Source organism: Oreochromis niloticus, linkage group LG4 (genome assembly GCF_001858045.2).
Source record: "Oreochromis niloticus isolate F11D_XX linkage group LG4, O_niloticus_UMD_NMBU, whole genome shotgun sequence".
Taxonomy (NCBI): Eukaryota; Metazoa; Chordata; class Actinopteri; order Cichliformes; family Cichlidae; genus Oreochromis; species Oreochromis niloticus.
The window spans coordinates 8292470-8318030 of NC_031969.2; the positions used below are offsets into that span (position 1 = coordinate 8292470).

General features: G+C 40.6%; 3 protein-coding genes across 3 annotated transcripts; 1 reads left to right on the forward strand and 2 right to left on the reverse strand.

Moving 5' to 3' along the window:
- Nucleotides 1-1412: 1412 nt before the first annotated feature.
- rtbdn (retbindin) lies at nucleotides 1413-13678 on the reverse strand. The gene is given in 6 exon segments (NM_001279741.1): nucleotides 1413-2812; nucleotides 10335-10431; nucleotides 11278-11406; nucleotides 12226-12325; nucleotides 12442-12603; nucleotides 13504-13678. Coding segments are annotated over 5 exon segments (834 nt in total). The 5' UTR covers nucleotides 12602-12603; nucleotides 13504-13678; the 3' UTR covers nucleotides 1413-2464.
- Nucleotides 13679-16865: 3187 nt separating this feature from the next.
- On the forward strand, nucleotides 16866-18336 carry LOC109201789 (putative nuclease HARBI1). Its single transcript, XM_019357448.2, has 5 exons — nucleotides 16866-16940; nucleotides 17105-17297; nucleotides 17374-17486; nucleotides 17572-17683; nucleotides 17764-18336. Exons 1-5 carry the CDS (start codon nucleotides 16866-16868, stop codon nucleotides 18147-18149), a joined length of 879 nt encoding a protein of 292 aa, XP_019212993.1. The 3' UTR covers nucleotides 18150-18336.
- LOC112846612 (uncharacterized) lies at nucleotides 18153-19578 on the reverse strand. The gene is made up of 6 exons (XM_025906349.1): nucleotides 19454-19578; nucleotides 19105-19281; nucleotides 18778-18839; nucleotides 18640-18702; nucleotides 18496-18555; nucleotides 18153-18413 (listed from the first exon to the last, which is right to left on the reverse strand). The coding sequence occupies exons 1-6, from the start codon at nucleotides 19479-19481 to the stop codon at nucleotides 18180-18182; spliced, it is 624 nt and encodes a 207-aa protein (XP_025762134.1). The 5' UTR covers nucleotides 19482-19578; the 3' UTR covers nucleotides 18153-18179.
- Between the last annotated feature and the right edge of the window lie 5983 nt (nucleotides 19579-25561).

Sequence of the window (25561 nt, forward strand, 5' to 3'; positions counted from 1 at the left end):
TGGTTTTAAATGTGCTAAAGAAATAACATTTACTAACTGACTTTGTTGTTACCCCGATTGCCTAGGTTTAGGGTTAAAGTTAGGGTTAGGGTTGTATCCTCAGTGGGCGTGTTTGTGGATTTCTAGAGTGCTCTGTGCTTTTCAAGGATGAGAGCAGGTTAACCTTGAGCACATGTGATAGACATGAAAGGGTCTGGAGAAGGCGTGGAGAATGTCATGCTGCCTGTAACACCGTTCAGCATGAACAATTCTGTGGTGGATCAGCTATGGTCTAGGGAGGCATATCCATGGAGGGCTGCACAGAACTCTGCAGGGCTCTGTGCCGTCCCAACCATTTGAACACTGTCTCTAGCTGTCTGTTGCAATGTGGAGTGTATTTAGTAGTGCGTGCTCAAAGATGGGACTTTATAGAACAGCTAAAATATTGTTTTCATAACTTAACTAGCCAATACTTTCATTTATTTTCCGTTGTCGAAGAAACCAGTTGAAATGTCATTAAAAAATAATTTAAAAAAAAAATCTTTTATAGTTTTTAAGATATTCATGATCAAACATTACATCAGATTTCAATTTGCAGGAAAAAGGGGGCCTGAAAACAGCTGGCTGGAACAAAAAAAACAATATCTTAAGAAGTATTTGATACATCAAGTACCATAAAATGGGAAATGGGATCTGGTCGAGCAGAAAGCCTATGTTGATTTGAGATTGACTGTGAATGTGGTGCAAGGAGAGAGTTCCAAAGACGAGAGGCCACTCGACCTAAAGCTCCGAAGCCCGCGGTGGTCACGCAAGCAGGTGGTGTAATAAGAGGTAAGGAGCATTTCAAAGTAGGGAAAGGAGTGGCGAAGTTTATGGAGAGACCTGAAAGAGTCAAAAGCTTAAAAGCTTAAAACTAAAAAAAAAATGAAGATATGAAAAGACCTGTTTCCAAGTCCCGAGGTAATCTCCTTCACCCATAGCGAGACAGCCCTGGACAGGACCCCACACCATCACAGGGTTAACACAAGCCTACAGTCGTAAATATTAATGGTTAGTTTATACAGTTCCCTGTTTTTCCACATTAGGGACTCTTTCTCTGATGGTTAATATTGGATTTATTTGATCCCTGTTAAATATATAAGAGTCACTATAGCTAAATACTGTTAAACTTTTCAATAACCTGGAAACCTCGAAATTGTTGATGATATAATCACTCCAATAATTCCTAACTCTTTTCTTAACTGCTCATCTAATTCTGACCTGTGAATTGTTTGCACATTTGCATGAATAAAGCACTTTTCTAAAAGATGCTGTGGATGCAGATACCTGCTGTTACCAGAAAGGATGTATGAAATCTCACCTACTATCTAAAGTAAACTAAAAGAAAAAAGAGAGAGAAACCACACAAAAAAAAAGGAACGTGAAACATCGGGAATGTTTAGAAATGTTTTTACTGAGAATGAAAAGAAAAGCACAGAAACACCCATTTCAGCAAGCTTATGGTAAATCAAACAAATTAGTTCTCCCTTTTTGTTTTCTTATAAAACATTTACATCTAACAGTTCCCAACTGTAGAAACACATGGCCTACTTATAAAACACCCACAGTACATCGGTGATACATGACCGAACTACCGGAGCAACCTTATCTGGTACGGATGCTGCCCCTGCTGATTTACTCCGATGTTGTTTCTGAATACTAAACCTTCCCCTCAGGTATTAGGCGCTGTTGTTCTCAAACCAGAACACTTGCTTTCAGGTCAGTTAACTGTGTTAGAAAAATCTAAGATACATTCAAAATTATGATTAAAACTTTTGACGTTCTCCACTATCATAAACTCCGTGACAAGCAGACTGCACATTATGGACTCACAGGACTAATTAATGCATTTAACAAGTGACTAAAGCACAGATCAAAGCCAGCTAGCAGACAGTTGAGATAAGTAGCGGGATGGTGATATATTGTTTTCAACATTGTCATGAAAAGTAGTACTTTGGGTTTAACATGTTTGACTCATGCAGAAGTGCTAATACTGCAGGACTTTTACCACGTGACCAAGTGTTACACTGAGCCATAAAAGCAAATTCCCACTAAAGATGCTCTTGTTAGCTGGCAATAAAAACATTTTGCAGCCATCATGGGATGTCTTAAGTGTATTTGTTATTGAGCCCTTTCAAAAATATTGAGGATTTCAGCTTCGAGAATTCTTCTTAAATTCATTCGCAAATTTTTTCTTGGTGTTTCCTTTAATCCTGGCTGTTCAAAGAATCGATCGGGTGTTCATAAGCTTGTCACTTAAATCAGATAATCAGATCATTTTTGTAAATCAAAGAAGTTATGCCTGCGATTTGAAGATAGTAATGAGAGCTTAAATTTGTATGGTTTAGATTTAGTTAGAGGAGAAAGGATACAACTCCCTTTCAAGGGATTGATTTTTGTATATGATGATCTAGAGGATTATCTCTAAGAATACATGTATCACCATCTACAAACCGCTGCCACTCCCCTCCACGTCTTCCACCTCCACCGAGCGCTTACGCAGCACGGAGTTTCCCATCCTGGGCTGCACGGGCAGCTTGGCCTGGCAAGGGGCCCGGTACTGAGGCAAGCCGGTCTTGGTGGTATCCAGCTCCTCCGGGTCGTCCTGCTGGGCTCTGAGAGCGGCGATCACGTCCTTGTCCGAGGGGCTGAGAGTCAGGCAGCCGCAGGGACGAACGCCGTCGACATCCACTCCGATTTCTCCGGCCTCTCCAACCTCCTCCGGCTCATCCTCGACCGTCATGAAGGCGTCACCCCACAGGCTTTCGCAGAGATCTCTGCCGTGCTGGTACATCTGTAGGTGTGCAGAGCACAAAATTTACGCAGATTATTTTTTTCTGCCATCCACAGAAATACAACCACGACTTTTAGTGCCAGCATTCAGAATTCAGCTTTAATACCAAATATTAGAAAGCAAAAAGTAAGTGTTTTATTACATCTTTATCATTTCTGCTGGTACCCTCACACAAACCACAGAAGAGCTTTATACTGCCTCTCTGCACTCACCTCCAACAGAACTGAGGTTTCATCCTGTTAAAAGGGAGTTTTTCCTTCCCACTTTTGCCAATTGGTCACTCATTCGATTGTTGGGGTTTTTCCCCTTTATATCTGTAGGTTCTTTACCTTACATTAGAAAGCTCCTTGAGGCAGCTGCTGTGATTTAGCACTACGTAAATGGTAGAAAAGTCGCTACCTTACAGTTACAAGACTGAAAACACCCGTGTGGACGTGCAGAGCTTTTTATTTAAAAAAATTCAATTAATGAAAAGGGGAAAATGTTAACTAGATACCACCTCAAAGCATAAGGCAATTATTTTTTTCTATTCACAGTTTTCTGTAATGTTTAAATATTCAGATTCAGCGCAATCTGCTAATGCCCAGATTTGCATAAATTTCCATAACAGAAATCCGAACACTGGGTCGTGCTGGCTTTAGAGCTAGCTGTTCTTCATTTTGCTGGAACATTAGTCAAAGTTTTTTGTGTTTTTTTTCCATTGATGGGATTTTTTTACATCTCTTTTTTTATCATGATGTAAATCAGAGGAGCAAGGCGAAAAATCATTTTTTCTGCATGGTTTTAAGATTAAAAGAGTCTGATTTATAGAATAAATTAAACCACAGGAGTTTAAAAAATTTAAAACTAACATATTTTTTTAAGTTTAAAAAAAAAAATGAAACTATTTTTAGAAGGCAAAAATACAAAGTAATATAGACAAACTCCTTGTGAATAAATTAAATAATGTATTTCTTGTATTATATGTAATTCTTTATTTAATTTGATTAAATCATTTAAAGACTAACTTGAATAAAATCCTAGGGGAAAATGTACCATTTAAATCTTTATCATGTATTATATTTAAAGCCTCTACATCATCAGTGTGATTTTTAAATTGCACAAAATTCCAGGTATAACAAACATGATACAATTAAAACTAATTTATGCAAATTTATGTTTTTTGGTTGTTGTTTTTTTCTAAATTTGTCAGAAGGTTCAATAAACACTCCAACTTGAAAAAAATTCAGGCAATTATTTCAGGGTTCAGACTTTACAGGGTTAAACAAACATCCAAATGTGCATTTTTGGAAACATTTTCTTAAAAACAATCTCATGTGTCATAGATTAAAAAATGCACCAGCACATTTAAAAGCAAAATGGTTTTTTGCCTTAATGGAACTAACAGTTTGAGCTGCTATTAAATACATGTAGCGAAGTAAAACCTACAACTTACCACTGAGCAGTAGTAGTGTACAAGTATTACCAGCCACAGTAACTGTTAGAGTCATGCACAGTATTTAAAAGTGAAGCTATAAATCCTTCATCTTGCCCAGGTATGCTTGGAAAGGAAAGCTGTGTAATCTCTCACACAGCTTTTGCTTTTCCTCCATCTAATTTTCTAATTTTATGTCAGACCTGCAGAATTGTGTTACTCTTTTAACTCTTTCCCCCATAAAAACGACCTCCCCATGTGCCCTTAATTATGAGATTTGACACCTCAATATGTGGCAAGAAACATGGATTGATGACCAAAGGTGAGCTTTAAAAGCAGAGATCGCCAACGTCTGAAACACACCCATTTTTTTCCTGAAAGCAGGCCTGAAATATGATAAAAGATGCTCGGTTCAGAAAAGAATAACAAGGGTTAACTGCTGTTCAAATAAAACAGAACATATTACAAACACAGCATTTCATATGTAGCCCAGCAGCACATTTACGAGGAAGCAAAATTTCAGATTCTGGGATTTAATCGTGCAAAAGATGTATGATAAAGGGCATATATTACACGATTTATGTGAAAGTGTGAAATCCATTAACTGAAGCATTATTGTTACACGCCGCCACTGTGTAACATTAGCATTTATTGACTTCTCCATCTCAGAGCAGCACTGGCCTTGAACAAAGCACCTGTTCCAGGTGTAAGAGGGGAGCTGCAGGCGCTGGGTAGCTGCTCTCACAGGCTGCTTTTGTCTGCCTCTCCTGCCTCCCTTCACCTACACCAGCCTTGAAAGCAAATCACAAGACACGACCTTGAAAAGCTCGCACTTGTATCTGAAAGAATTCATCTCGGTGCCACCTTTGCAGTCCCCGACAAGCCACGCAGAGCAGAACGGAGAGATCCGCACTAATCTGAAAAGTTTGCTGGCAGCACCTTTTGTGTCGCCGTCTGACAGGAAATTCATTACCGTGCTCTCTGTCTTTATAAAGTTATACTCTGAGGGGAAAGTCTAGTTACTGCTGACATTAGCGCCAGAGTTTCTGGGGCGTGAAAAGGGAAAAAAAAGGAAGAAGGCGCTCCTCTTCTAATAAGACACAAATGCGGATTAAAGGGGGGATACTGCGCAAGTAACACCAAATCACAATTCAACATTTAAGCCGTTTAGCTGTAAATGGTTTATGCCTACGAGCTTAGAAATAGTTAGGAAAGCAAATTAGCAAAGTTTCAGTTGTGCACACACACACACACACACTCGCTTTTCTGTGTTTAAGCTCTCGATCTCTCTCCCCAGTGACAGCCTCATAACCAGTCATTAAGATGTGCTGCCAAGTAACCATCACCTACTCTTGTACCCCTCCCACCTCCACCACCCCTTGCTTTTTGCTGCACTCACTGTTTGTACATCTCTCCCCTGTTTCTCTGTAGCACACCCCCACCCAAACGTCTGCTTCCTTTCATCCTCCTGTCTGTTGGGGGATTAAGACTGAGTCACACAGAGTGCTCAGAGAAGAAGAAGAAGAAAAAAAGTAATATGTTTACTGTGTTGGAAGGACAAACAGGATGATGGCTATTTCTCGCCACTACAAGCTCTCTGTCTGACACTTAGGTCTTATCGCAGCAACCCTATAACACAAACAAGGGTATACACACACACACACACACACACACACACACACACTCTCCTGCATTCACACAAACACTTCCACTATTCCTCAGGCAGACGTGGTTTGCTGCCAAAGCTAATTCAGTATGAGGACGAGTGGCTTTAGATGACATGGTGTGATCAAATAAGTGAGATACAGAAATTTCCTGGGGCTCTGTGCTGTCCTCTACGCCCTTATTTAATTCTGCCCTTCACTGTCCGAAACCGAACACATTACACCTGATGTGCAAAAAAAAGCTATGGAAGAAATTATTTTAGCTTGAAGCCATGATCACAATGAGTCTTTTGACTAAACCAATAAAAAGTAATCTCAGTATATGAATGACTGAAGAAATGAAATTTGGAATAATACAATTAGAATCTGTGATCAAATTATTCATAACATACAGTTATAGTAAAATGACAGTTGTAATGTCCATTATTTGAAAGGGTAGTGCTTTTAAATCAGGGATGTCAAACTCATTTTACATTGTGAGCCACTTTGATCTTAAGAGGGCCGGACCAGTGAGAAACTCGCCTTTCTGTCAGTGTAAATAAGTTTCACTGGACATTTAACCCCTGAGATATCTAACATAAGAGAAGAAAAGTGCACAAAGAAGTGCAGTTTCAACACTACATCTCACATTTTTATGTGTCATGAAGAAATGCTGCTGTAGCAATTTAAGAAATCTGTTAGCATGACTTTTTGGGCTGAAAGTGTAAGAAGTACGGGGTAAAATGACACAGAAAGGTCTTGTAGCTCATTGGACAGAATGTTCTGTAATTTAAGAAAATACCCGCCCCCTTTTCTTGTAAGTAACTGTTTATCTATTGGTTAATACTCTGGTGCAGTATGAGGTCTTCATCATTCGAAAAACTATGAAAATACAGTTTCCAAACATTTTCCAAAACCGTCCAGAGGGGCAAACTGGTGTCTTTACCAGGCCGATTTTGGCCCTCGGGCCTTATTTTTGACACTCCTGCTTTAGATCTAAGCTGCTAAATGACAATGCGATAATTTGAATAAATGACAACATGACAAATGTGGATGAATGGAAGGAGAAGAAGAAGCGACAAAGAATTACATTTGTTTTTAAGGCTGACTTAGCATTACTGTATTGTACTTAATTACTTTAGCTAGACTTAAGAATGGGAACACAGGTTAGATGGAGCCATGAGACAGGCAGATAAAACAATGATGAAAACACCACCACATTTACAGAAAAGCAACTATGATGAACAACAACTAAATTCCTCAAACAACACGTCATTTTCCCTCTATTTTTTTTCTTTTTTGAGCCAGGGTTGATTGTTATCTTTCAATGACAGAACACTAAAAATCCTAACTACTGTGTAGGTTTGTGGTTTCTTGTTTTCTTATTTTTCAGGGTCACAAACTTACAAAGCAATACAGTGAATGTAGGCTGCAATATATCTGCTATTACTAAAGGGCAATTATTGAGCTTTTCTGGACATGTTCACATAAGAACCTTGTAAATATATTGCAAAATAAGTATTACTACTATTTAATTATACAGGTAATTTAGTAGGACACAGGTCCAGCTAAATTTGCTACCATTTCTTCCCTTTTATCTAAGCTAAGCTTCTACTGGTATCTTTAAAATCTATAGCATTTCCCCCCCAATCCCTACAAACCATTAGTTCACTATATCTTATCGACAGATGCTGTTGTTGTTGTTCAAGCACAGACGTTCTGTGCTGTTCTTTGTAGACATAACCTCATTCCCACTGCATCAGGAGCAGAAAAAAAAGTGTCTAATGCTGAGATAAATCAGACCTTGGCTGGCAAATAATGTAACCAATGAGTACAAAAAGAGAGCGAGACAGTGAGCGTGCCAGAGGGATTTTTGCATGCAAAGGATGTGTCTGCGGGTGCTTATGCGTGCTTTTAAAAGTATCCGCTTGTCTCTATGCAAATCGACATCTACCGCTTTCAGCTTTTACAAATAATAACTGTAAGGGTGTGTGTTTATCCCGCAGACACCCACGTGCACCAACACTGGGTGGAGTGGAGCTGAGAGTGTTTTAGTGTGATGTCTGAGCGGCTGCTTGTGTGCAGCAGGTCTGAGGTGAAATCTCCCATCTCTGCTGGCTGAGGAGGAAAACACAAAGTGTTACCGTTTTGACCTCCAAAAACGGGAGGCGGGCACTTGTTTGTGGCCCCTGTAAAGAGGGCTAGTTTGCTTGAATGCACTGAACGCGTACCGACGAGCTGTTTGAAACACTGTTTTGAGAGCTGCTTATATTTATTGGAAGTATTTTTTTTTTACACCATTAGTGTTGCCCTACATTAAAATGGGCCAATAAAAGCACAGAAAACACACCGTGACAGAGACACACTCAAACACTCCCCAAACGTCTCTTTTTGCTTTTACTCTCTTCTCACAAATGTGTAATTTCCAATAATCATATAATATCCCCCAGACAGCCTTAATAGGCCTGATGGCTGTGGGTGTGCTCTCATCTGTCACTGTGGTCCTCTCTCCTCTCTCTCGTGCTTGAGATAAATGCGAGTGAAATCAAGAGAAAGCACACTCTCAGATATATTAAGATATATGAGTGGTCTGTGGTGTATACCTACTTATTTTCTAGTTGGCTCTGCATATATTCACATCTAAATCCCCTCTGATGCACAACAGACATCCCGACATTGGAGAGTGCAGAAACAGGTAGAAGTGCTATTTTTTCCCCTTCTAAGTATAGCAAAGGCATGATATCCCTGTCTGATGTTGGAAAACCAATCAGAGGACCCAGGAAGTATTTGCTTCTCCTCAGATAGTCAGAAAAATCTATTGAAAACAGTCAAGTTTCACTTTAAAACACGATGAGCTAAACTCTGTGTGACATCTTTGTAAATACATCTCAGATTCATGAATTAGGACCACTAATGTTTCTCAGCAGCCCCTCGTAACAGGACAAACTCTGGCTTATTATATAAACTACAGTACTTTATTGTATACTCCCAACCTTCAACAAGTCTCTGCAGATTGCTGCACCTCCTTGAGCCTGGTTCTGCCAGAGATTTCTTCCTGTTAAAAGGGAGTTTTTCCTTCCCACTGTCTCCAAGTGCTTGCTCATAGGAGGTCGCCTCGAGTTTTCTCTGCATTACTGATGCGACTATTATTGTGATTTGGTGTTATATAAATAATTTAATTGAAATTGAATAGACTTGCAAAGCGAGAGAACAGACGTCTAATTTTCATGTGTAACAAAGAGGACAAATTTGACATTGTAGAGAGGGGGAATATGAGCCTATAAGAGCCTGATTGGCTCAATCAGAAGAAAGCTTGCTTGAAAGATGTGAGAGGAGTTAAAACGACTTGTTTCTTGCAGTAGATGGACTAAGAGATTGCACCAAGGTCGAAGATGGAACAGATATTTTTTCTGAATTATGAATTAGGTGAGAATCCAAAAATAAAAATAAAAAAGTGAGAAAAACAGGTCCCTTTATGTGTATATTTACTTCTTCAGGCACCACTGCACCACTGGACATGGTCTATAGATAGAGTGTGATTGCCTGTGAAGTGTGAGTCATTTTGCTGCTGGTCTCAGCTGCGCACACCAGCACCCGTTTGTCACTCTTTTTCTTTTTCAATCACCCAGCTGGCCTCTGCCCACTGAAGCAGGGACCAGCCTTTTCACACTTCAGCCTTGGTGCCGTTAACCCCTCATTTAACCGCCGTCTCTCTATACCACTAAGGCACCACGCCACAGTTTCTGACCTTCTGCCTGCAACAAAGATCTCAAATGACAAGCCCCGAGGTCACTCAGCGGGATTCAAGTCTCTGACACCCACCTCTGCTTACCAGAAAACCTTACCTAAGCTGTGACTGTACTGTGCTCTGCTTGCTAATAATAAAGCACGTGACTACACCCAAATTTCCCCTTGTGGGACAGTTAAAGGATTATTCTATTCTATTCTATTCTACATTTTTTATTTCTAAGTGGCTAACAAGATCACATAGGTGTCAATGCTGGTGTTATGCCACCATCCTCACGGTGTCATGTGATGCTAGCTTGCTAATGTTAAACAGGAATGATTGTGCATTACCATCAGTTTAGCATTTTAGCATATTAGCAGTTTTTAGCATGCTAATTTTTGCTACAAAGTTTAGGACAAGAATGTCCTTAGTTACACAGATATTTAAAGACCAATGAGAGTTTTGGGTACTTAAAGTGATTAAAGACTAATACTCATGAAGGGCCCTTACTGTATCTCTAAAACTAGCTTATGATAAAAGATATTTTTGCCTGTTCAAAGTGAAATTTATTTTATTTATTGATTATTCTCTGCAAGAAAATCCAGTAGACTAATCAGTTTTATTATCCATTTTCTATTAGTTGCCATGAAACCAAAAAAAAGAAAACCCAGTCTAAACACAAAAACAGCTTTAGGTTCAACATATCCGGTTAACTTGTTAATCTTGCTTAAAGCCTACCTGCTGATACTGAACACAGTTTCCAGTGCAGTTCTGTCCCCTGGGGTCTCTGGCCCAGTTACGGGCGCAAGTCAAATCCATCCTGCAGGCATCAAACCTGAAAGAACAAATGTGAATGTTGAAAAATTTAAATGACAAAAAATACAAGCAATTACTATTTTATGTGAATGATTTCTCTTGAGATTTTTTTTTACATTTTTTACCTGAGCTAGATAAATTTAACAAAAACAAATAAAAAGAAGAACAACTTAGTGACTTTCTCTCCAAGCTTAAAATGAAAAGATTTCACTTTCATGCTAAATATAAAGTTACCAGCAGCTTCTTACATAAGCTGAGTATTAAGACTGGAAATAGCACATCGTAAGCTCGTTAATCCTTATGTTGTTTGTCTAATGTTCACAAAAATCCAGTGTGAAAGTGACAAGTGGTGTTTTTATGAGCTGTTAGACTCAAGGATCTTTAACTTTCTGGAGCATCTTTCTGAACTTATATATATTTTTCAAATATACTTGAATGAAGCCACATTTTCTAGTGTCTGTGCTAAGCTAACAAGCTTCTAGTAGCATCAATCATCTCAGCCAACTCTTAACAGAAAAGCCAAAAAGCATAATTTCCAAAATGTTAAGTATTTTTTTAAGAATTTTTGCAGAGAGAAGCCCTTTAATTCTTTACAACACTCTTTCACTTATCTTTCCAGTGTTGTCTCATTTTTTTTCTTTTTTCTTTTTTTTATATAGGAAATGAAGCTGTTTGTGCTAGGCTTTATGTGTTTGCCACCTTCTTAAAAAAATAGGTTGATACATGCAGCACAGTTTCATCTGTGTCATACAGTTTTATTGGACACTCTATCTTAGCACAGTTTGCTGTTGTCCAAGATAGGGATCCTTTCGCTGACAGGGGATTTAGACTTTAGTTTGTTTGGTAACGTGCTTGGCAGCCTCACCAATCACGGCAGAAGCTGTGGCAGAGAGGAACAGCCTGGATGTACGAGCGGCGCTGAGGATGAGGCCAGCGAGCAGCGTCGGGGGAGCAGCGGTAAAAACACGACACGCGCTTCAGGAAGCCTTCACACCTGGGGAGACACAAGAGGTCATGTTTGTTACTGACCAGCGAAGTCTGTATTTAGACTCGGAACAGCCGGTCACAAGACAGGTCAAGAAAACAAGGCTAAATAAAGATGGGGAGTACGAGCAGTTGATTAGTATCATTGCTGCTGTTGATCCCTTAAGTATGTTTGCCCAGCTTTGGCTAATGCTACTTAAATGCCTCTTTCAATTTGACCTACTTGATCATGTGTTTGCTGTTGCTGTCTGTAAACTGGCAGCCTCTTTGTCTAAGGTGCTGTTTGTTTTTTCAGAAAATCCATCCTTATTGGCTCCACTAACGCACTAAAATCCTATACTGACTACATGCACAGGCCCTTACTGTTAACGATAGATTATACAGAGCGAATGAAGAACTAGATCAAATACAAAGCCATTAAATGTGACATAATAACAAAACAGGGAAACAAGCTAATAAAAGCAAGCACTAGTGATTTTAAGCTAATGTGTAGAAATAAAAACAACTATAATATTGACTTATTTTACATATTATCTCTCGGCTTAAACAGCTGATGTTCAAACTTGTCATTTCTAGTTGTATTTCTGGACACCTGATGACTTTAAATTCAGTAGTGACTCTCTTTTAGCTCTATTTTTGGTCTCCACCAGTCATTAATTGGTGGTTTTCAGCTTTTTTCTGAAAACAGCAGTCTGATGAGACTGAAAATACTGATAAATATACAAATGGATGACTAAAGCAGCAAAATATGACCATTAAGAGGCAACAATGGGCTAAAAGAGCAGAGGAACAACATATTGAGGAAACCAGAAGGGTGGTTAAGGCTTACTCTGGGCTGAGTGACCCACACTTGTCCCAGGGTTCATTCTGATTATTGACAGAAGGAACATGAGACATGTCCTGGATTTGTTCTTCTGTGCAGCAGCTATCTGTAGCAGCAAGAAGAGAGAAACACATCAACGTGGGCCTGTTCTTAGATTTAATTTGAGATTTGATTTGTTCTCCAACATTGAGATTTACAGACTATGAAGATGAGATCACTTACTGTCTGCATACAGGGAGCACTCCGTCAGGTGTGGCTCCGGGCTGGGCGTGGCCTTGTGTTTACCATCTTGAAGACACACCCCCTCCGAACGGGTCCCGCCAATCAGGGCGGCCGCCAAAACCACGCAAATTAATAGCGAAGGGGATGAGGTGAGGTCCATCTCTGTAGATACAAACACATGAACAAGAGAGTTCAGCATAGAAAAAAAACACACAGTCCCGAATCATTATAAAAATAGAACTAAATGGTTTGCACTACGTCAAATAATAATAACAATAATAACTGAAAGGTTTGCTAGAGGGGGGAATCAAACATAATGGATGCAAAGGCTGTAATTGAATCTGTTCCATCCACCCACAGAGTCAGTCATATGGCATACGCTGAGTTACCGAGTATAAGTGAGATACCAGCGCCGGCTGTTTAGCTCCATGTTGAGCTCTCCGTGTGGTGACCTAGTATAGACAGGGTGAGCCTAATTAGTTGGAACTAAGGCACTGTGCTGACATGGATGACATGCGTAGTCGTTTAATCTGACAGGCTTGTGGTCGATGTGTAGCCTACATGACGCGAATTAAACATATCTGCTGGACGCGGGGACATGGCCCCGAACAGGTGGCCCCGACTTTACGCATGAGAGAGAGGCTGAAAATGTAATGTAGAAATGACCTTTTCCTCTCCTTACAGCTTTTCAGATTTTATTTCTTTATTTACTTTTATTCTGTCAATTATTAAGAAGGAAACAAAATACACGGGAAGGCTTCAAAACTACAAATAAAAGTCTACGCAGATCATTTTTTAATGCTTCAAAAGCTGCGAGTCAAAGATTTAAAAGCGCAGTTATGGGGGAAGGGGGTGGGGTTGCGGGCTCATTAGTGAGTTTATAGACAGGACAAGACAAAACCCCATCTGCTGCAAAATATCCATCCAACATCGCGCGAACAGGTAGGCTACAAGAGGTGTGACCCTCTGTGCTCTGTGTGGATATTCTCATCCTAAATTGTACCTCAAGATTACAAAAACCCGGTGGAGCTTAGTCTCTCCGCACATCCATGTGGGTTTTACCTGTAGGCGGGAATAAATGCGGCTCCGTCTGGATTAGTTTCCTCTGTTTGCGGGTCTCCTCGTTGTGTTGCTGTGGTTCCTGTCACCGCTGTGCGCGCTGCTCGGTGCTTCGGTCTCCTCTTGTCGGTCTCTGCGTCTGTGTGCTGGCTCTGATCTCTGCCGCCCGGGGGCCCACTGCTCGCCACTTTGTCACCGGTTTATATGAAGGACGTTTCAGTCCCGTCCAGCAGGCAGCTCACCCCCTCCCTGCTCTGCCCCATTCTGGGAAGCCTTCTCTCTCTCTCTCTCTCTCTCTCCATCCCTCCCTCCGTTGCATGCGCGCACGCACACACACAGAAAAGACCGGACTCCCTCCTTGTTAATCTCCCAATAGGATGTTTACCAAATCCTCCTTGTTATCAGCTTTCCTTCTACCCTTCCGAGTAATGCCGTTGGTTGGAAACACGGGAGAAATGAAATGTCATTAAAACACGCGAGCGTTCAACTCAACTGCCCTTTATTTTCACAGGCTCAATCACAGGTGGTGCTGAGTCACACCTGTCCTCCATATTCACATACACACAGTGAGGTCAGGACTTCTTTTTTTCAGATGACAGGGTCAGAGGAGGGTACAGCTGAGATTTAATACCGCATGATATGCTGAGGACAGAGAACACAAATCTCTGCGGGAACAAAACACCGTGAACTCACCGGGAAGCTGCTGCGCACTGCAAACTCAAAGGCAGAGTTTAGTGCACCTTATTTTTGTCTTATGTTTTAGTGGATGCATGTGGGTCATTTGTGTAAAAGAAAATAAAAAATAGGAGTCAGTGACCTTGCTGGAAGTACTAGCAGAGGTTGAATTCTCTAAAAGCATGTTATCAATTCTTGCTATCCAGTGGCTGACAACGGAAAATTTTACATTTGCTCAAGGACTGCCTCATAGTGCATGGCCTCAGTTTGGGTAGACAGACATGACTTATTTCTCCACCGTGTGTTTTATTGCTCCTGGCTTTTAATCTCACCTCCCCTTGGACCTGCTGTACCAACCTAATCCCTGGCTGGATGCATCTCTCTCTCTCTGAGTGCCCTCCCAAGGCTTTCCACCAAATAAGAGCAGATGGAGAGTGTCTTGTGGCCTAGATACATCAGCCTAAAACCAAGACTGCGAAACTGGTGACACGTCTTAGACATGATTGGTTTTGGCAACAAAACAAAACAGGGACAGGAAGGGACCAGACAGACTGGCCGTCAAATAATCACACAGATTGAGCGCAGATGAAATGGTCTCGGTGGAGACTCAGCTGAGACGCGAACTGTACCGGCTGAAGAAGGCAATGAGGGTTAGCTGGTATGGAGGACCACAAGAGCCACGCGCATCGAAATAAAAATTTCTGTGCTTTAATAATGAATTGCAGAATAAATTCTGCAATTGTAAATTCATTTTTGAATTCCAATTTAATAAACTGCATTTCAAAATCCTTTTTCCAGTTGCAGTTCAAAATCCTTTTTCCAATTGCACTTTAATAAACTGCATTTTAAAATCCTTTTTTTCAGTTGCACTTTAATAAACTGCAGTTCAAAATCCTTTTTCCACTTGCAATTTAATAAACTGCAGTTCAAAATCCTTTTTCCACCTGCAATTTAATAAACTGCAGTTCAAAATCCTTTTTCCATTTGCAATTTAATAAACTGCAGTTCAAAATCCTTTTTCCACCTGCAATTTAATAAACTGCAGTTCAAAATCCTTTTTCCACTTGTAATTTAATAAACTGCATTTCAAAATCCTTTTTCCACCTGCAATTTAATAAACTGCAGTTCAAAATCCTTTTTCCACTTGCAATTTAATAAACTGCAGTTCAAAATCCATTTCCCTTTCTTGTTCGCTCCGGGATTAGCTGCTGGATTAGCTCCTGGATTAGCTGCTGGATTAACAACTTGCTGGAGGCTATTCAAATTAGCCACACCGTGGGATGTAAGGAGCTCTCTGATTGGTTGGTCGGAAACAGGCTGTCTGCCAGCCTGGATTTTTCTAGCTCATAGCTTCTCCCTGCTACGAAGCGTGTGTGCTTGTACAAAGGCCGTTCAGCGTCGGGATTTACACTCGGCTCGACACGGATATGTGAAGAATGAAGGGAGCCTGCAGCGAAACGGAGAGCCAACCTCTGATTGAGTGCCTGTCTACACAGTCTGACCACCTGTTGAAGGTAAGGTGCTAACGTGGCTAACGCTAGCGTCACCGCACGTAGCCCCGTTATTTTAAGATCATCTTAGCTAATGAAAGTTTTACGTCGCAGCTGTACGAGCTCGCGACGTGTTTTGTAAGCTGCTGTGCTCTTCACAAATAAAGCTGGAAGCAGCTCAGACTGTTAGAACCAGCACTGAGCCCTGTTACATTTATACGGTGTTAGAGCAATGGCTGCAACCTACAGCCTTTAAACTAGCGATTACAATGCTGACAGTAAACTCGTCAGTCCAGATGTTACCACATTACTCTATGGTACTTAGTTAAAACAACTGAGACAGGCTGATTAAAATAACACCTGTCAGTTCTCTCATTCAACATATAAAGACTGGAGATCACACTACTGATTTCAGTTCATTTAATATGTGAGTGCACAGATTCATTCTCAACTGGACATAAATGATGATCAAAGGTTGTATATATGATGAATTCATCAAATCCCAGCCTCTAACACAGTGCGCTGAATCTTAGCTTTGAATGTCCAGTATATTCTAATCAGTGCAATGTAAGCATTCACCGAACCTATAGTATCTACACCTGTGTGGCAAATGTGTGGTAATACAGATAATGAAATTTAATTATTAATACAATATACATCATGAAAAATGAAAGCTGAAATTGATTCAGTTTAGTACTTTTCTCTGTATGCTCTGTGATTATAAAGGCCTTAAATTCTGTGATATATACTGTAAATGATTTTCACAGAGGTCTTAAAGTACTTAAATCACTGCTGATAGTCTGGTTGTTTATATTTTCACATGTTTTTGTGTCTGTAGGGCTGTTTGATGACGATTTGGACTCCTCTGGGAGATGAGGACACACCCACATCTGTTCCATACTGCAGCCATTGATGGTGTTACGGCGCTGAGTCAGCTTTGGGCCATCAGACGCACACACTGGAAAACCAGCACCTGGGCCCTGTTTCAGAAAGCCGGTTTAGTGCAAACTCTGAGTAAGTATACCCTGAGTTAACGAAAACTCTGGGTTTTCGGTTTCACAAAGCGTTTAGATTAATTCTGAGTGAGTTACTATGACGACACACTCCGTGAAGCTAACCTGCCCCCTAGCAGGTTTACTTCAACTAACCCTGACTTTCTCCGCCTCTTTGTCTGAAACCTGACTGTAGGAAGTGTCAGACATGGCGTGGCCCTTCCTTGAAGAGCCAGTAGATGTTGAAGCCCAAATTCTCCGCAGAGCTCTCCGCCGGGAGAGAGTGATTAGAGCGCGTTTGGACATTTTATCATTTCCTGATGATTTTCTGTGTGAACGTTACCGTTTTTCAGCACAATCTATAATTTATTTGAATAACATTCTCGGGCCTTATATTGCTCATGTGACACATCGCGGACATTCTCTCAGTTCTGTACATAATATTTGTATTGCACTTCGTTTTTTGCAAACGGGAGCTTTCTGTATAATATTGGTGACGCTGAGCACGTTTCCAAGGCTACCGTCTGTCGGGCAGTCAGGAATGTTACAGTTGCACTGAAACGTCTCCTGTACTCGTTTGTGGTGTTCCCCGGTCATAGACCCACAAGATTTATCAAAGAGGGATTCCACAAAATTGCAGGTATCAGGATGAACAAAACTTAATTCATGATGTGGTGATACTTGAACTACTACTTAAATTTTACATTTATTTTCAGGGTTCCCAGGCGTGATTGGCTGTATAGATGGCACTCACATTCCAATCATTGCCCCTTCAGTAAATGAAGGAGACTATGTGAACAGGAAGTCTTTCCACAGCATTAATGTACAGGTACATAGTTCCCTGTAGCATTTCAAACTAACACATTATTTCATTATGGTAATGGATGCTAATTTGTGTCCTCTGCACTGTGAAGATCATATGTGATGCTGCCAACATTATCACAAATGTGGAAGCCAAGTGGCCAGGCTCTGTTCATGACTCACGAATTTTTCGTGAATGTACACTGAGCACAAAATTTGGACATGGTGAGTTGAAAATACTTTAAAATATATAAAGACCAATTGCTACAGGGACATTTGAACTGAAGTGTATCCTTCTGTCTTAGGAGAGTTCACTGGCTACTTGCTTGGTGATAAGGGGTATCCATGTTTACCCTATTTGCTTACCCCTTACCCTGACCCTGAACCGGGCCCACAGCAGCGATATAATCTGGCTCATTGCAGGACAAGAGCCAGAGTTGAAATGACTATCGGAATGCTTAACGCCCGGTTCCAGTGCCTTCAAAGACTCAGGGTCACCCCAGAAAGGGCATGTGACATTATTGTGGCATGTGTGATTCTTCACAACATTGCCACAATTAGAGGAGAACACTGTCCTTTTGAACCAAACATCAGCAGTGATCCAAACCATGAACATCCTGACCCTCCCACGGACATACAAGATGGAAGAGCAGTCATTTCCTTTGACCCATCACCTCAACATGTTGAATGAAGAATAAACAGATCTTTTGTTCAACTGGCTTTATTGGTCGCCTGTATTTCCTGTACACAAAGTATTAATAAGTATATTATTATGTTGTTCAAACACTGAAATAATTCGTCCATCTCTGACCACTTCACCCACCCTTAACTGATGTTCCAGCAGTAAAATCTCAATCTTGGTCTTTTGGATCTTCTGCTCGAAGTGTTCCATTTCCAAGTCGCATTTTTTTATTTTCTTGATCAAATAGGTCTTGTACAGCTGCTTTACAGGGAGCTATTGAAACACAGAAAATAGCATTGACATTCATAGTACATGCCTACTTAGGTTGGTTGTAAATCAGTGCTGAACATCTTACTGAGGAAAGGTTTGTTGGAAAAGTGGCTGGACCCTCTTCCTCTGCATTTCCATCATCACTCTGTTAGAGAAATAGAAAGTCCATGGTTTTATTATAGTACCACATTTTATTCAATTGTTATATTTTCCATTGTAAGATGTAAACCTCATAAAGTGTCTCTGTTGCTTCCTCCTCTGTAACAGCTGTCAATGTTTCTTCAGTATTTTTCTGTAGTAAAGAAATTAACAACATTGCTGTTCTACTGTAAACTCATATGATCTGTGGAGCATTAAGAGTACTCACAACTGCATGTTGGTCTGGCTCAACAGGAGGCTGCACCAGATGCAGTACACCATCACCATCAACTGATAGAATATGAGGTTTATACAGGTCACTTATAACTTACAAGGGACCAAATGGCAATTAACAAACATATACCAATCACCTTACACTTCATTGTCATTATGCTCTCAAAGACAACCAAGACTGAGGGAAGGCAAAATCAGTAGGAAAATAACTTCACTACAAAATAATTCATTATGGTAAAGAGTTTATCAAATGAATGAGTAGCACTGCAAAGGTGACTGTGAAGAAAGGATGTATGCACATCATGTATTATTTTGAATTTACCTCTTATGTAGGCACTTGTGTCTTGCGGGGTTATTGACTCAGAGGATGTCCCCGCAGAGATGCCTTCAGCCACAGGGCGCCCACTGTTTTGGCTGAGGGCCAACTGCTCAGCCTCTGTGAGTGGTGGTGGTGGAGGACCCCCACCTGTTTTTCGGGCCTCCGCTTTTTTTCTGTTGGCTATAACGGGTCACATTTGAGCATACAGAGTAAGCAAATATGTACTTGTAATGTGCTCAGATAATTTCAATAAGCGCTTACAGAAAGAAAATTAATGTAGCCTCTAACTGCAGTTGATTTACATAGGACAAACAGACCAAGCACTATGGCTCATAATACAATTACACCTTACCTGTTTGGACTATATTTTTATATTTCATTTTTACTTGCTGCTAGGAACGTTTGGGGCCTGTTGGGTTGCACCTGCGCTCACATCACATCACAAAATAAAATGTATAAACTAAAAAATAAAATATAATAAAATAACGTGTTAAATGGGTGGAAATCCCTAGATCAATGTTTAAATTAACACTCACGCATTGACTCTGTCGGCTATGTTTTGCCATGCATGCTCCCTTTCTTTTGCAGCTGAGGCTGTGTTACTTTTTTTCCGCAAAATTTGCATGTTATCGGCATATGCTGCCATCAGAATTTCGGCCTCAAGCGCTGTAAAATACATTGACCGCGCCTTCTTTCCCTCCGTCTCCATGGTGACTCGCTTAATCTGTGCTCCACTAATCAGGGCTTTATGTATCCTCGTGCGCGCGCTTAACTTGGGGTTAAAGCAACTCCGCGTTGATTGAACTAATTGTTATCAGCCTTTCTGAAACCGAATATTCCGAGTTGGACAGTTCGGGGTTACTCAACCCTGAGTATCATTTTTAACTCTGAGTTTTCTAAACCGGCTTTCTGAAACAGGGCCCTGGACTTCATGCAGGAGAGACTGCCTCAGTGATGATGGACTCTGCATCCTCTACTTTACCTCCTAATCTCTTTCTTCTTTAAAACACAATTAAAATCACTCCAAAAGAGTGTAAACTTACTGAGGAAGTCTCTAACTTGTACACATTTGTACTTTTACTTGTTTTATGAGTTATTTTTAAGAAGAGTAAAGTTATTCACATAAAGTTGTTATTCTTCTGTATTTATTCTTTTGTATCATGTACCATAGTCATACTGAACTTTACAGACCTGGTGAATTGGAGAAAACAAAGATCACACACACACACACACACACACACACACACACACACACACACACACACACACACACACACACACATATCATTCAGCTTCAGCAGTATTTCTATTCATCTTATGAATTCCAGTCTAATGTCAATTCACTTAGTTCAGTTTTGGTCTTAAACTCCAGAGAATACCACCTGGTTCAACAATCTTTTTATCTGATTATTGGCAAAATGTTTTCTTCTGAAAGAAGAAAACATTTTGGGCTCAATTTCAGCCTCAGGCAAAATTGAGCCCAAAGAAACAACAACAAAGTTTAGTTCCTCTGGATTTTCCATGGAAAATTGTTTTATCACTCATCCAGGTGACTTCTCCAGTGTCACGGATGAGTGATGAATGCATCTCCCACTGGAAACCATTGTGTCCAGTTAAAGTCAATCGACTTTTTTCAAGGAGAGTTGTTAGATGCTGTGCTCATGAGGACAATGGGTTTTAACTTGCAGCACAACACAAAGCTGCCATACTAGATCAACGATCAAAACACTTAATTGAGCAGAATCAAGGCAAAATGTAATATCCTCATATGACACATCACACATGATCCAGCATTGTTCTAAGAATGCAAACTTTCTTATTGGAAGTTTCCACAGCTGCCAGAAAGGGACAGATTTCTGGCTGGTCTTAATGAGTGGTCGTTGCTCTTTCGTTTTCTCTGGAATTGCTGCACAGAGGATGTAACACCCATGATAAGCACTGAGGTTTGTGTCCTTGTCAGGAATCAGCCATCCTCAGCTTCCAGGTAAGGAAAAGTGGAACCAGAAGATATTCAAATGCATCTCTCCACAGCTGCTGATGAATTCTACAAAAAACAAAGTTTGTTAAAAACATTTGCAGGTGAATCACCACTGATTTATCACTGACATCCATTTACTCAAAAAATACTGACAAGTGGATAACTAGGATATATATATATATAATTTCAAAAATGTCCTGTACAAAATGGAACTGTATATGACAAATGTGGTGTGGTGCTTGTGGAATTTTTAACAAGGACCCTACAAAACTTTACAGTACTCATGCTGCCAAACTTTTGACAGCTAGGTGAGCAGTAGGGCTGGGTATCGTCACTGATTTCTAGAATCGATTCATTTCCGATTCACAAGGTCCCGAATCGATTCGATTAAATTCGATTTGAATCTGGGAAATTTTGACAGTCAGAAATATTATAATTCAGATTTCATTGACATATTTTTGTATCTATAAAAAGGAAGCTGACACACGCAAGACTTTATCAAAGGTGTGAGCGTCACAGCAGATGCCTTTGTGTCAAAGTAGCTGAAGATAAAACAGAAAAACATGAAGGTGGTTTTCCTGGCCTGGGATTTTATAAAACTATGTATCTGCAGTACATCAAAAACGAAAGAAAACCATTAATCAACATATGAATGTTACCTCTGACGTTACAGCGGTTTTATTAGAGACACGGCTAAGCGTTTTGCATTTTGCATAATTTTAAAAAGTTTAAATTTGTTCAGTATTGAACGGCAGAAATTAGGTTTTCTTTTCAGAAGTATGTAAAACGAAAAAAAAAAAAAAAAAAAAAAACAGCGGCCGACAGCGCTGTAAACAACAGTAGAGTTGCGTGTAACAAGCAAGCGAATAATGCAGAAAACAGTACAGAGAGAGAGAGAGAGCTGTGCATGAAGTGTGATTTTATCGTGGGTGAAGCAAAACAGTAAAAGTCAGAGGGAATTCATGACGATGTTTACGTGAAGCGTAGTTTGGATCTTCTTTTGCTGCTGGTTCAGTCAATATTGTTTGGAGAGAGATAAAACTAACAGCTTTAGAATCAGCGCAAAAAGGGCGTGAACACAAAGCGCGGACCCGCCGAAACATCAGAATCAGCGAGATGTCGGCTTTCAGCACCGACCGTGTCCGTGCAGTTGTTGTGCCAGAAAGTGACTGCCGTCCGCGGGAACGCGCACAGACGCTTAAAGCTGCAGCGCCCGTCGTGTGAGAAAGGCGACATCTCACTGATTCTGATCCGTGGGTCCGCGCTGTGTGTTTACGTCCTTGTGCAGAATCCGTGTACCTCCTCTCATTTACTGTCTTAGCTGTTTGGTGGTTGTTGAAATTTTGTGAGGTTTCACCTGAGATTCTGGCGTTTCGGGCAAAATAAATTTATATTAAAAAATCGATTCAGGATTTTAATGAATCGATTTCACGTTATCCAAGCCAGGCGATTTTAATCGATGAATCGATTATTAAAACCCACCCCTAGTGTGCAGTTCCTGCTTTAAATGCATTCAAAATCTAAGTGATAAGAGGCCAGAAATGTTTGAACTCGCTTATGAACCTACATCACTGAGGCCGTCTCTCCTGCATGAAGTCCAGGTGCTGGTTTTCCAGTGTGTGCGTCTGATGGCCCAAAGCTGACTCAGCGCCGTAACACCATCAATGGCTGCAGTATGGAACAGATGTGGGTGTGTCCTCATCTCCCAGAGGAGTCCAAATCGTCATCAAACAGCCCTACAGACACAAAAACATGTGAAAATATAAACAACCAGACTATCAGCAGTGATTTAAGTACTTTAAGACCTCTGTGAAAATCATTTACAGTATATATCACAGAATTTAAGGCCTTTATAATCACAGAGCATACAGAGAAAAGTACTAAACTGAATCAATTTCAGCTTTCATTTTTCATGATGTATATTGTATTAATAATTAAATTTCATTATCTGTATTACCACACATTTGCCACACAGGTGTAGATACTATAGGTTCGGTGAATGCTTACATTGCACTGATTAGAATATACTGGACATTCAAAGCTAAGATTCAGCGCACTGTGTTAGAGGCTGGGATTTGATGAATTCATCATATATACAACCTTTGATCATCATTTATGTCCAGTTGAGAATGAATCTGTGCACTCACGTATTAAATGAACTGAAATCAGTAGTGTGATCTCCAGTCTTTATATGTTGAATGAGAGAACTGACAGGTGTTATTTTAATCAGCCTGTCTCAGTTGTTTTAACTAAGTACCATAGAGTAATGTGGTAACATCTGGACTGACGAGTTTACTGTCAGCATTGTAATCGCTAGTTTAAAGGCTGTAGGTTGCAGCCATTGCTCTAACACCGTATAAATGTAACAGGGCTCAGTGCTGGTTCTAACAGTCTGAGCTGCTTCCAGCTTTATTTGTGAAGAGCACAGCAGCTTACAAAACACGTAGCGAGCTCGTACAGCTGCGACGTAAAACTTTCATTAGCTAAGATGATCTTAAAATAACGGGGCTACGTGCGGTGACGCTAGCGTTAGCCACGTTAGCACCTTACCTTCAACAGGTGGTCAGACTGTGTAGACAGGCACTCAGTCAGAGGTTGGCTCTCCGTTTCGCTGCAGGCTCCCTTCATTCTTCACATATCCGTGTCGAGCCGAGTGTAAATCCCGACGCTGAACGGCCTTTGTACAAGCACACACGCTTCGTAGCAGGGAGAAGCTATGAGCTAGAAAAATCCAGGCTGGCAGACAGCCTGTGTCCGACCAACCAATCAGAGAGCTCCTTACATCCCACGGTGTGGCTAATTTGAATAGCCTCCAGCAAGTTGTTAATCCAGCAGCTAATCCAGGAGCTAATCCGGCAGCTAATCCCGGAGCGAACAGGAAACGGAAATGGATTTTGAACTGCAGTTTATTAAATTGCAAGTGGAAAAAGGATTTTGAACTGCAGTTTATTAAATTGCAGGTGGAAAAAGGATTTTGAAATGCAGTTTATTAAATTGCAAGTGGAAAAAGGATTTTGAACTGCAGTTTATTAAATTGCAGGTGGAAAAAGGATTTTGAACTGCAGTTTATTAAATTGCAAATGGAAAAAGGATTTTGAACTGCAGTTTAATAAATTGCAAATGGAAAAAGGATTTTGAACTGCAGTTTATTAAATTGCAGGTGGAAAAAGGATTTTGAACTGCAGTTTATTAAATTGCAAGTGGAAAAAGGATTTTGAACTGCAGTTTATTAAAGTGCAACTGAAAAAAAGGATTTTAAAATGCAGTTTATTAAAGTGCAATTGGAAAAAGGATTTTGAACTGCAATTGGAAAAAGGATTTTGAAATGCAGTTTATTAAATTGGAATTCAAAAATGAATTTACAATTGCAGAATTTATTCTGCAATTCATTATTAAAGCACAGAAATTTTTATTTCGATGCGCGTGGCTCTTGTGGTCCTCCATAAGCTGGGGCCCTTTTGTCCACCAGACTGTTTCATAACTGCTGAGGGTCATCACCACAGAGCACTTTATTTCTGGGGGTGAGAGCGCAGTGAGTGAGACGTGGACAAACAGCTCTTCAGCTGGTAATTAGAGAGGGAATAACAATATCCTTTGTGAGGAGCTATTCGGGGAAGGGAGAGGGAGGGAGGACAGAGGCTGCTCTCCGTGTACCCTTGTTGTCGTTCTCATTTAACAGGGTTGGGTCTCTGCCTGTGTTTGAGCCTTTAGGCTGGCCCTCAGCTGGCAAAGCAGCATCACCCACCGTTGTTGACTAACTGAGTGCCAAACATTCATTTCCACCATTTAGGGCTTCTTTGATTTGATACACTGACCGATTTCTCCCGGGGTGGCAGACGCTCTAAGCAGTCCTGCAGCTGCATGAAATTTTGGAAAGAGAAAGGGTGAGGGGGTTGAGAAGCTTTCTAAAAACTCTTGGTCTATGTTGTGCACAAAAGCCGTTTTTAACAGAGGGTGCTACAGTGGCCAAGGGGGCACCAGAAAGGCTGCGCTAATAGCTCAAGTAGCTGGACTGAAAATTGCATTTGTGAGTTCATGAAAACATACCCAGATAACTGGACAAAGACGTGAAGTAAACAGGAAAATGTGACTGCAGAAATCGACAACAATCAGTGTTTCCCATCAACCCGAGTGCATGAAAGCCAGTCAGCAAATGAGCAGAGTTGAGCTATAATTGAGGATGCACTCACAAACAGTTTTTATTATCAGCTTGATGGCATGTGCAAAGAGCAAACCATAATTACAATTAATATTGGCTGTAACCACCAACATCACCAGATCTCCTCAGTACACTCGCACACAGTGTTCCTGTGGCTTTAGTCTGTCTCTTTGTGTGATCTCAGCCTGACTCCATGGTGCTGTTGCAGACTGATCACTGCTCTCCCTGATAATCAGACTGATCCCAGGTGATACTGCGTCATCAGAACCAATAAAGCTTTTGCACAACACTGTAGCACATGTGCAAATTTAACCAAGGCAAAA

Coding starts and splice junctions, on each gene's coding strand:
- LOC109201789 (XM_019357448.2), top strand. CDS start 16,866: ATGGCGTGGCCCTTCCTTGAAGAGCCAGTAGATGTTGAAGCCCAAATT. Junction 17,298..17,373: donor GGGATTCCACAAAATTGCAG/GTATCAGGATGA, acceptor ATTTATTTTCAG/GGTTCCCAGGCGTGATTGGC. Junction 17,487..17,571: donor TCCACAGCATTAATGTACAG/GTACATAGTTCC, acceptor TGCACTGTGAAG/ATCATATGTGATGCTGCCAA.
- LOC112846612 (XM_025906349.1), bottom strand. CDS start 19,481: ATGAAATATAAAAATATAGTCCAAACAG. Junction 19,282..19,453: donor TAAAAATATAGTCCAAACAG/GTAAGGTGTAAT, acceptor GACCCGTTATAG/CCAACAGAAAAAAAGCGGAG. Junction 18,556..18,639: donor CAACAGAGACACTTTATGAG/GTTTACATCTTA, acceptor TTTCTCTAACAG/AGTGATGATGGAAATGCAGA.